Source organism: Pimephales promelas, chromosome 3 (assembly GCF_988280905.1).
Source record: "Pimephales promelas chromosome 3, fPimPro1.hap1.1, whole genome shotgun sequence".
Taxonomy (NCBI): Eukaryota; Metazoa; Chordata; class Actinopteri; order Cypriniformes; family Leuciscidae; genus Pimephales; species Pimephales promelas.
Genome location: NC_142771.1, coordinates 6,787,416 through 6,800,174, shown reverse-complemented (window position 1 = coordinate 6,800,174; position 12,759 = coordinate 6,787,416). Strand labels below are relative to the sequence as shown.

General features: G+C 38.0%; 1 protein-coding gene across 6 annotated transcripts in view; it reads left to right on the top strand.

Moving 5' to 3' along the window:
* Positions 1 to 10,614, top strand: part of mmd (monocyte to macrophage differentiation-associated) — a 29,904-nt gene extending 19,290 nt beyond the window's left edge. For 3 of the 6 annotated variants that reach the window (XM_039678125.2, XM_039678134.2, XM_039678142.2), the window contains exons 2-7: positions 150 to 231; positions 2,857 to 3,017; positions 3,198 to 3,272; positions 5,001 to 5,102; positions 7,525 to 7,594; positions 10,245 to 10,614. In XM_039678125.2, the coding sequence (XP_039534059.1) occupies positions 150 to 231; positions 2,857 to 3,017; positions 3,198 to 3,272; positions 5,001 to 5,102; positions 7,525 to 7,594; positions 10,245 to 10,448 (694 nt within the window). In that variant the 3' untranslated portion in view covers positions 10,449 to 10,614. The remainder of the gene's footprint in view (positions 1 to 149; positions 232 to 2,856; positions 3,018 to 3,197; positions 3,273 to 5,000; positions 5,103 to 7,524; positions 7,595 to 10,244) is intronic. The other 3 variants (XM_039678118.2, XM_089128109.1, XM_089128108.1) reach the window with 2 other exon arrangements.
* Positions 10,615 to 12,759: the final 2,145 nt, after the last annotated feature.

Here is a 12,759-nt window from a genome sequence, read left to right as displayed (position 1 = left end):
AACATTCATTTTATGTAAATGAACATGGTTTTATAAGTGTTCCCGATAATAACACACAGTCCAAACTTGGCATCAGAAGTATGCATTGTGGCTTTTTTTTCCGCTTTATTCATTGTGAAAAATAAAGGCACCGGTTTGTTGTGTTTCAGGTTTATGAACACCCGGGCGGCTGCAAACTGCCGTTACCAGCCCACATGTTACGAGCACGCGGCCAACTGCTACACCCACGCGGTAACGTTCATTCTTTAACTAACACAAGTAAATAAATAAATAGGGTTTGTTCTCACTCGGCCGGTTTGGTTGGATTAAAACAAACTCTGGTGTAATTGCTCTGTTGAATAAATGGCATCTGGTCCACCAAACAAGCTGAAAAGATGAGTCTCAGTCCATTTCCAAACAAACTCTGGTGAAATATGAACGCAACACGGACCAAAGTCATGTAAACGAACCAAAAACAGGACATGATGTCACAAGGTGTGACCTGGCATACCTGGTTTTCCTCATAGTCGTGATTTTGCCCATCACAGTTCAGTACAGGGTCAGAACCGCGTCTCCTCGCTGCAGATCTTGGTTTGTGTGATGGGACTACTGACACTGTTTTGACTCGTGTAAAAATCAATGACGCCACAATATCATGCAGCCACCACCGAGATTTAAATTCCACAACAGATGGGATATAATCTTTCACAGGTGATAATGTGTTGACTTGTGTTTTAATTGGTATTAACTCAATAATACAGGTTTTTACTTTGGTACTTTTTAACGTTTGTTAGCTTTACTATGGTTGTACCATAGTCTTGTTGTATTGTGTGTTAGTTTAGCAAAATCACCGGCTGACGTCTTTGCACATAGATAATCATACATGCGTCCAATTGCGGTTGCAGACGCTCGGTCAACTTTCTCTCGAATGTTTACTGACCTTTCCAATATGGCGAACGGCTTATGAATAGCAGCAGAGAATGTCTAATTGAAGAGAATTGGCACTGGCTGGTTACTTCCTGGTTCTGGACTGGCTGCAGTAACACGTCTCTGTCCATGCGGGGGCGCTCGCGGTCGAGTGCAAAATGAATGGGAGTCAATGGGGTTTCACCCCCAGAAATCCACTATTCGCCGGATGTAATTTGAAAATTGCATTCAAAAGGGAGGGCTAAGATAATACACTCAGCTGAAAATTGCATTTTTAAGTTCACTTATCTGTTCTAAAAATCCGTTCAAAGATGTGATGACGTCACACAATAGCAGAATGCTAGCGTGTTCCAGCCAACAACGGCCTAACCTGTAAGAAATCAAAAGGACATAAGTACTCGTTCATTCGACTTTTGGCCTATAATCTATATTAAACTTGCAGAATCAACAATAAAATCTATGTTAATTTAACGACAAGCAGGTGAAAGAGACACTTTTAGCCGTTTAGCCCCATAGACTCCCATTCATTCTGCTCTCGCCCGTGATCACCTCCAGTGGAATTCTAATGGAACTGCAACCAGGTTGATACACAACGGGGCTAATAGGAAGTGCCAAGGCTCTCCGTTAGACGGGCTCTGATAGCAGCCACTAATGAGGCGCATATATATATATATATATATTTATACCATGGTTTGGGTGAATACTCGATTCTGATTGGCTGCAGGGTATCCATTAAAAAGTGATATAGGACACCTAGTAAAGTAGTTGTGGTGAAACTGACTGTTTACCATTGAAAATTTAATAACGTTAAATAAATGCGCAGGCTACATCAGCTGTGAGTAACCATAGCAACAGGCAGTCAAAATATCCATTTTCAATTTATTTTGTCAAAACAAACATCTAGTTAGCCGTTATACTACACGTACTAATACAACGAGCGACTTTATTTCTTTGAACCTTTTTGGAGAATTTGACATAAAATATGTTGACTTTCTGGCTCGTGAGTTAGCTAAGGGTTCTCTGAGCTGAGTGGACAAATATCTCTGGTAGCTAAATAAGCCGTCAGGCGTAACCAGGGGAAACTTTTAAGTTATTGTTTGTAAAAACTTTAGATTTCGATTGTAAAACTAATTAAAAGATAAACTGTTTTAAAGGGTTAGTTCACCCAAAAATGAAAATTCTGTCAGTATTTACTCACCCTCATGTTGTTCCAACTCCGTAAGACCTTCGTTCATCTTCGCAACACAAATTAAGATATTTAAGATATCACTCCTGCATACAGTCCATAGGCTTCTTGAGGGAATGACTCTTGCTGGCATCGAAAAGTCATCAAAGACATCGTTAAAATAGTCCAAGTGACTACAGTGGCTCAATCTTACGTTTATCAAACGGCGAGAACATTTTTGTGCGCAAAAACAACAAAAATAACGACTTTATTTCAACTATTCGTTTATTTCTCCGTCTGCGCGAGTCAGGTTACTAGTTTAATAGCGTAAGCTTCTGTTATTGTACGTCACACGCATCACACACATGACCAGCGTCGGCCAATAGTGAGCCTACGTGTGACGTAGCTCTACGCAATCACACTACGTTAACTGACTACAGGCTCATGGAGAAGGAAGTGAATATTTGAAATAAAGTCGTTATTTTTGTTTGTTTTTGCGCACAAAAGTGTTCTTGTCGTTTGATAAACTTAAGATTGAGCCCCTGTAGTCACTTGGACTATTTTAACGATGTCTTTAATGACTTTTCGATGCCAGCAAGAGTCATTCCCTCAAGAAGCCTATGGACTAGTATGCAGGAGCGATCTTAATATCTTGATCTTATCTTGAGTAAATACTGACAGAATTTTCATTTTTGGGTGAACTAACCCTTTAAAAATGTGTTATTTGGCAAGTGACTATGGTATAAGCGGGTTAAATGCTATTGTCCGTCTCCAACCCTCCGCAGTTCCTGATCGTGCCGGCGTTCGTGGGAATGGCCCTGTTACACCGGCTCTCGGACGACCGCTGGGAGCGGATCACGGCCTGGGTCTACGGCATGGGTCTGATCGCACTCTTCCTCGTCTCCACCGTCTTTCACATCATCTCCTGGAAAAAGAGCCACATGAGGTTTGTCTGCAGGCTTTTGGGAGTCGCAAACACGTTAAATGCGCTAATCTCAGCTCAGATCCATAGACGTTGCAAACCATTTAACTTTAAGTTCGCATCCTGCAAGTCTTTTGTATGGGACACAGACTCTGTGACTGTATGTTGTGTCTGTTATAGTTTGCGGTGTGTTTTCTCTTTCAGGAGCATGGAGCACTGCTTCCACATGTGTGATCGAGTCGTCATTTACTTCTTCATCGCTGCCTCTTACACACCATGGTACGCTTTTGTTTAGAGTTGGACGGATTTACTGATATCATATTTAAAATCAAGAAACATTTATGGTTCTCATCAATGTTGAAAACATTCATTCATTCTTTTTTTTTTCCAGGATTCTTTGATGAATGGAAAGTTTATTTAAAATAGAAATATTTTGAAACATTATTAATGTCTTTGCTGTGACTTTTGATCCACAATCGATGTATTTCCTCATTTCTTAACAGTATCTCCCATCTAACATCCTTGCAGAAGTGAAGTCATTTTGTAAAAATGTATTTACTAGCATTAAAATAATTTTAAAAAAGCATTATCAGTGGTTTAAAATTATAAAATGAACACGAAAAATAATTTAATGAGCCATATCAGTAACCGAGCATCAATATATGAATGCTTTTTTAGACTATTTTACAACGTCTTTTTTAATATATTTTACATGCACTAACGATAAATTATGCGTGATTGCATGCAACTAAAACAAACTCTTACCCTAATTAATATTCTTCAGTGCTTGCATGTATAATTACACTGAAACAATGACACCATGTGACTGAATGCTTATATATTAAAGTACCTGCAATATTAACTCTCTGGGGTTGTTCGGCCCAAATGGACCCGAAGAATTTAAATAAAATTTTTTTAAAAATCACAGCTTCCTCGGAATGGTCCGAAATTTGGTGACTTTGTTTGTATTTGGTATTTGAACACCCCAAAAAATTGGGGACAGGATGTGAGTAGTCTAAGTGGTTGTAAAAAAAATAGTCACACTTGGGGTGTTCGGGTCCAAATGGACCCGCATGGAAAACAAATGGGAAATTGGCAAAAATGTGAAAATACTGATTTTTTGTGCGTACAATCTACAAATCAGCCACGATCTTGAAAAAAAAAGCACACAACAGTGAAGGGGTGAATCTATAAAACATCAAGAGTGCAAAACACACACACACACACACTTTTATACACAAACACACCAAAAAAATCAGATTATACATGTGTTTTGCATTTTTAAAATGCTCAGTTTGTCCACCAGATGGCATCCATCTTATTCCAAAAAATGCTTTTATGAGGCCTAGGCTTGACTCTAAAATGAAATGCAGCTTTAAAAAAAAAAAATATATATATATATATATATATATATATATATTATTTTTTGTATTATGTTCAATGGGGGGAAATTTTGTCATAATTATTGCATTAATACTAATTATAATTTTTTTTTATTTGTGAAATTTTCTCAAAACACCAAAAAAAGAAAAGAAGAAATATTATAAAAAATGAGTAAAAAAAAAATCATGATTCTTTTTTTTTTTTTAAATATGAATCCCGCCCTTTGGGTGAAAATATGAAAAATATTTACAATTTTTTAAAAATATGAATCCCGCCCATTTGGACCCAAACACCCCGAGTGTGACTCTGAAACGAACAACCCCAGAGGGTTAAATACCGTCAGGTTCATTATCTATATTACCGGCAAGAAGACTTCGCACTGCTTTACAATAACGTCTCATTAGTTAACGTTAGCTAATGCATCAACTAATATGATCTAACAACGAGTAATAAATTGTTGATTTATTTATTATTCCTTGTTAACATTACTGTTCATCGTTAGATCATGTTAGCTGTAATATTAACAAATACAGCTTTTGTTGTTTTTAATAATGCCACTTGAGATTTGATATCTCACCATGCCACTGAATGACAGTCTGTGTGTGTGTGTGTGTGTTCTTGCAGGCTGAATCTGCGTGAGCTCGGGCCGCTCGCTGCTCACATGCGCTGGTTTGTGTGGTTGATGGCGGCCGCCGGGACAATCTATGTGTTTAACTACCACGAAAAGTACGTTTCACTTCAACTTAATGTCTCAGACTGCATCTGACATAGAGCCCGACCGATAAAGTATTTTGAAGGCTGATACCGATAGAAATATTTTTGGGTTTTAAAATCCGATATATCGGCCGATATTTTATTTTATTTTATTTATTTATTTGAAACTGGACATGATAGTCACAAATTTCGTCATGTTTTTTTGAGTTAAGAGAACTGATGGGGATGATCTTTTAATTGTTATTCAAGCAACGTATGTACCGTGACCAACTCAACGAGTGTTGCCAACAGGAACGGTGTAGAGTGCCCTCTGGTGGACAAACTATACAACTCCAACACTCATGAGCGTGTTTCGTCCGTTTTTATTTTATTTTTGAAATATTCATTTATCGGCCATTATAACTGCCGATACTGATAGTTTGTAAAATGCCGAATATCGGCCGATAATATCGGCCTGCCGATATATCGGTCTGGCTCTAACTTTGACATCACGTCTTAATTATGGGCTAAGGGTTTACACCGCGTTCCAAATTATTATGCAAATTGGAATTAATTGTGAAAAACTTTTAATATTTTGTTTTTAAATCAATCTTATGGATGGCATTGTGTCTCCGGGCTCTTTGGATCACTGAAATCAATCTCAGACACCTGTGACAATTAGTTTGCCAGGTGAGCCCAATTAAAGGAAAACTACTAAAGAAGGATGTTCCACATTATTAAACAGGCTACAAGTTTCAAGCAATATGGGCAAGAAAAAGGATCTCTCTGATGCAGAAAAGCGTCAAATAGTGCAATGCCTTGGAGAAGGTATGAAAACATTAGATATTTCACGAAAACTTAAGCGTGATCATCGTACTGTGAAGAGGTTTGTGGCTGATTCAGAGCACAGACGGGTTCGTGCAGATAAAGGCATAATGAGGAAGGTTACTGCTAGACAAATTCATCGGATTAAGAGAGCAGCTTCTAAAATTACATTACAAAGCAGCAAACAGGTATTTGAAGATGCTGGTACCCCTGGAGTCCCGCGAACCTCAAGGTGTAGGATCCTCCAGAGGTTTGCAGTTGTGCATAAACCTACTATTCGGCCACCCCTAACCAATGCTCATAAGCAGAAACGGTTGCAGTGGGCCCAGAAATACATGAAGACTAATTTTCAAACAGTCTTGTTTACTGATGAGTGCCGTGCAACCCTGGATGGCCCAGATGGTTGGAGTAGTGGATGGTTGGTAGATGGCCACCAAGTCCCAATAAGGCTGCGACGCCAGCAAGGAGGTGGCGGGGTCATGTTTTGGGCCGGAATCATGGGGAGAGAACTGGTAGGCCCCTTTAGGGTCCCTGAAGGTGTGAAAATGACCTCTGCAAAGTATATAGAGTTTCTTACTGACCACTTTCTTCCATGGTACAAAAAGAAGAACCGTGCCTTCCGTAGCAAAATCATCTTCATGCATGACAATGCACCATCTCATGCTGCAAAGAATACCTCTGTGTCATTGGCTGCTATGGGCATAAAAGGTGAGAAACTCATGGTGTGGCCCCCATCCTCCCCTGACCTCAACCCTATTGAGAACCTTTGGAGCATCCTCAAGCAAAAGATCTATGAGGGTGGGAGACAGTTCCCATCAAAACAGCAGCTCTGGGAGGCTATTCTGACATCCTGCAAAGAAATTCAAGCAGAAACTGTCCACAAACTCACAAGTTCAATGGATGCAAGAATTGTGAAAGTGATATCAAAGAAGGGATCATATGTTAACATGTAACTTGCCCTGTTAAGATGTGTTTGATTTAAATAGCTTTTGATTTCATTAAATATGATCTCCTAATGCTGCCAATTCAACAAATGACCATTTTCAGTTCTTTACAACCTATAAAATGTTTTCAAACTCTGCTGTGCATAATATAATGGAACAGTGCATTTTCAGTTTTTTATTTGTGAAAAAAACACTGTTTTCGTTGGGTGGTTTGTTCAATAAAATTCTGCTTAAACCATAAAAGTTGGTCACTTGAAAATTATACTGACTGTCATTTGCATCGACTATTTAGGAAAATCAGTGTAAAATATCATTTGCATAATAATTTGGAACGCGGTGTAATTGACGTGCGCAAAGTGTTCAATTATATTTTGTTGAATGCAGAACTCGGTTATGATTATTTGAGATCACAGCATTTTAAATAAAATAGTTGAATAAAAAAGGAAATTTTATTTATATTTCCAGTCCACACTCAAATTAAAAAAATGAACTGCGTAATCCAAATGAGTTTAAGTTGTGTATGCAATTTAAATCTAGTTTTTGAGTGCAGGTTCATTTCAAATAAGCGTGACAAGATTGATGATGTTACATGCACAAACTAGACAATTAAAGCAGAGATGTGTTTTTATGATTAGTTCATGTTCTTGAATGCGTGTCTGATGATAACGTGTGTGTGTTTTGTGCAGGTATAAGTTAGTGGAGTTGGCGTTTTACTTGACCATGGGCTTCTTTCCTGCGCTGGTGGTGACATCGATGGTGAGTGTGTGAGATTGAGCTCATTAAGATTAGGTAGGCACTTATTTACAACCGCTTAAAAAAAACACGTCCTGTATAGTATTTGCTACATTCGCCATGTTGTCATGATCATGTGACCTTCCAGCGTCAGTTGCGTCACTTCACTGTAATTTGATGGGATAGTAAAGTGTCCATGTATGCAGACTTCAGAAGTAGTAGGTCATCCGTGTATGAGAACTAATATATTAATATACTTTACTTTTACTTATTGTTTTACATTACATGAGGAGATCATGAAATGCTTAATTGTCATGTAAAAAGTGCAACAAAAAAAATGTAATTTTCTTAATAACTGATTTAACGATCCAGACATGGTTTGACCGGTTATGTGTCTCTTTCGCATCAAGTATACATATTTGTGTACAGTGTACATTATGCAGCTGTTCTGTATAGTAAACATTTATCCAGAGAAACTTACAAAAGAGGAACAAAAGATCCAACAATATTCATAATGTACAATGCCAGCTCATTAGATGACTCGATTAGGAAGTGTGTATTTTTTTCCTGCTAGTGTGAGTTCAAACCCTAGTAAGTCATAGACAGCAGCACTGTGTTCATTTTAACATAAAGATGTGACTGCTAATTGTCACACACTCTGGCGCCACCTTGTGGTCAAGGGGCTTTGCATGCAGGGAGATTTTTTTTTTGTGCCGTAAAATTTGTAACAAAACTTTTATTAAGAGTTAAATGTATTGTCACAGACGTTAATCGCACACCTAATTTCAGGCATTTAAACAAAAAAAACATTGAAGTACTAAACCACAGAACCGTTTAATTTCAGTTAAGTGCCTTTTTAATCATCTGTGGTAACAATATAGTGGGCTACGACTGGCATTTCTGGACGCTTAAACGTTTGGCATGTAATTTTGGCCACCAGGGGTCGCTAATCTCTTAATAACAAAGGCGTATAATGATGACGCAAAGCATCAAGCGTAATTATGGATCTTGTTGTCAAGCTGATGGATCTTTAATGGATGAGTGAATACAGTGATTTTTTTTAACATGGCTGTGGTGTGGAGCAGGACGCGACTGCTAATGCGAGAACTATTAAACATAATTTAATGACTCATAAATGTAAGTACACATTGATGGCCTAAGACACGAAACGAGCGGTTTGTGTGAGAAACGAAAATTGAAACCACAGCGGAAACAAAGGCCCCGTCCACACTACTGCGTTTTCTTTTAAAAACGGAGACCTTTTGCTACGTTTGCACCTCCCGTCCACACTAAAACGGGAAAAACGAAGACCTAAAACGGAGAAGTTTAGAAATGCTGCAGCTGCGTTTTGCGTTTTGAATCTCCGGAGGGCGTTTTAGTGTGGACGAGACAAAACGGAGAACTTCAGAAACGCTGACGCAGAGGCTGACGCTCGGCTCTATGATTGGGTGTCATCAGTCATGACGTATCCTTCCCTGATTCGCCAACCACTGTTTACACCGGCGCGCGCATGCCCAGTGTTGGTGATGGTCATGTGATTTGCGTTTTCAGTCGTTTTAATGTGGACGGAGATCGTTTCTAATACGCAGATAAAACGCTGGTGTGGACGGAGATCGTATTCGTTTTAATTCTCCGTTATTAAACGAAAACGCAGTAGTGTGGACGGGGCCAAAGACACCTACATCTTGGATGCCCTTGAGGTAAGATAAAACATACCAAAAATTTATTTCAAAGCGAACTATCCCTTTAATCGCTCTGGCGCGCGAGACACTTTGATAGCACTTAGCTTAGCCCAGTTCATTCATTAGGATCCAAGCAGAGAAGCGACCAAACACCTCCACGTTTTCCCTAATTAAAGTAGTGTAACTCGACCAAGAATGGTGACGCAAAATAAAACGTAAAAATGTAAGGACTTGCCTAAAAGGATTTTTCTATAACCCATGTCCACGTCTGTTGCCATGGTTACTATGGGAGTATGAGCGTAACTGAGGGTAACGCGGATATGACGCCATTGACTGGCGACTCCTCACCCCTGCTCACACGCCCCGTTTCCTTGGTTACAATCGCAATTTTCTCACAATTTGCAAATGATTAGAAATAGAGGCCCGCGGGACCCAACGCAAATCTCGCGGGGTGGGCGGTTTGAACTTTGCTGCGGAAAGGAATGGGTAGCTAAAAAAAAAAAACTGGGATCGGAAGGTAGCCTACCCAGATAGCAAACTGACATTGAATCAACGTGGAAACATGACATCGAAACAACGTTGATCTGACATTGTTTTGCTCATCGAATTAACGTTGAACCGACGTCAGACGCGTCATTCTTTCAAAACTAACGGAAAATCAACTTGAAATCAACGTTGTTTCAACGTTAGGAAAGCAAACCAATTTCGTCAATTTTCATCTGGCTTTGATTCAACGTTAATTCGATGAGCGAAACAATGCCAGATCAACGTTGTTTCGATGTCATGAGAGACGTCGTTTCCACGTTATGTCAGTTTGCTGTCTGGGTAGCGACATGATGGAGATGTCAATAAATGAAGTTATCAACCAAACAAAATATATAACATTTCCCTATAGTGGTTTTTGGATATTTTATATTTCAAAATTCCTACATATTGTACTTTTAAATGTGTAAAAACCAATCTTGATTTTGTGTGATTATTGTTTTGATCAGAGTAACACCGACGGGCTGTACGAGCTGGCGTTCGGGGGCTTCGTCTACTGCCTGGGGGTCGTCTTCTTCAAATCCGACGGCGTGATTCCCTTCGCTCACGCCATCTGGCACGTGTTCGTGGCGCTGGCGGCCGCCATCCACTACTACGCCATCTGGAAGTACCTGTACCGAAGCCCCACGCTGGAGGACATCAGGGACGTGTGAGCCTCAGAGCGACACACATCGATCGCCCGCGCTCCAAACACCATCGTTTACCTGTACGACCACGCAATGTTTACTGTTTTCTAACCGATTGTGATCGCAGTATCGAGTGCTCATTGGCCACAGCTACATCGTCAGTATTATGTAAATATATTCCACTGAAAGCAGATGAATTGTGATGATTTTCCCGTGCATTCATTTCTGACACACACACACACTCAGTGGTTGATTCATGTCATCTGTAGTGAATTAGTTAACTTTAATCTTGCAACTTTCTCTATCAGATCTATTTTTGCATCTCAACTTCCTTCAGACGTACAGCTAGTTTGTTTTCTACGAGCGCTGGTGGTTTTCTACGCCCTCGCCGTGTTTCTGCTCTTTCAGCGGGATTTGAACGATTTTTCTAACTGAAAGAACCACTTCTGTTTGATATGCCATCATCACACCGGAGATATTGTCGTCGAGAGGCTGATGGGAAGATGGCGGACACGACCAGGTGTTCTCCACCGCCTGAAAGATGTTTCTCGAATCCAGCACAGTTTCACATGGATATTTGACGGAGAAATGGTAAGCGAGGACGAGCCGAATGGATCCCTGCTGGTTGTGACTTTGACGATAGAACGATTTCCACTGTCTGTTGTGATGAATCTGACAAAAACGGGTCATATTTCACCCCAAAATCATAAGAAAAAATGCATAAGAAACTGAAGCCTATACTATTTTTAGGACCAATACCATTTTTATTGCATTGTGATATTTTACATCTCATTACTACTGTCTTTTTTTTTTCTTCTTTTTTTTTTTTAAATGTGTATATATATGCAGTGGTGGAATGTAACGAAGTACAAATACTTCGTTACTTTACTTAAGTACATTTTTCACGTATCTTTACTTTACTTAAGTACAATAAATAGTGCCTACTTTTTACTTTTACTTCGTTACATTTTGCAGCAATTATTATACTTTCTACTCCACTACATTTCTACAACTTCTGTTACATTTTCGTTACATTTTCTGATCAGTTTTTCCCCTGCCAAAACGTAATCTGACCGTCGAGCCCGTTCTCATCCTAAAGCGCCATATCGGACGCTTTTGCAAAAGCGTAAATATCCAACGCACATGGCACCCTTTAACGTGAAATGAGACGCAGATATATTTGGGCAGATGGCGCCCCCTAGTGGTCTAACCCTTACACCAGTGACGTTTGGTTGCCATAGATACAGTATATCAACCCGGCAGTATATCAACAGCACGGCCGGTCACACTAAATGCGTCTCACACGCAGTGTGTTTATCGTGCAACTCATACGCGAAAATTTGTTTTTACGTGCATAGGAAACACACCGTGTGTAATATATGTTTGGTTTGGTTAGGATTATGGCAAGCCAAGAGGTTCAGAATTACACCATAAATGAATCGCGTTTACTGCCAAACATATTAACATATAAGGATAAGCATGATATTGTCTAATTGCAAGCTTGTTTCAGAAATGGTGACGTTTTTTTCCATCATTATTGAACATCATTATAGGAGTAGGCTATTAGGTTGAATGAGTTAGAATTAAATGTTTTATTAATCATTAGAAAATAGACATTAAGATAATAAATTGTTATGCAAGTACTTTTACTTTTAATACTTAAAGTACATTTAAAATAAAGTACTTTTTACTTTTTACTTAAGTATGGTTGTCATTGTGTTACTTCTACTTTTACTAAAGTAAATATTTATCTGGGTATTTGTACTTTTACTTAAGTACTGAGATTCAGTACTTCCTCCACCACTGTATATATGATTCCTGGTCATCGTCAATTGTCCTTTTTGTTTTCTTTATTATTTTTTTTAAATTAATCTCTCTCTTGCTATATATATATATATATATATAATTTAATTTAAAACGATCAAATTACATATATATATATATAATTTGATAGATTTAAATTAAATATTTAATTCATTTAAATAAAAAAATATATATATTTTATATATATATATATATATGTATATATATGTACATGTAATTTGATAGATTTAAATTATATATATATATATATATATATTATTTTTTTGCATTTAAATCTATATATATATCATTTCTTTTTAAATCTATCTAATTTTTATATATATATATATATATATATATATATATATATATATATATAAAATTAGGTTATACACTTTAATTATATATTTTATTTTTTGTTTATTTAAATCTATCTAATTATATATGTATGTGTGTATATATGTAATTTGATAGATTTAAATTAAATATTATAATGTATCAATTTCATTATAGTCAGTTGAATTTGGGGGATAAT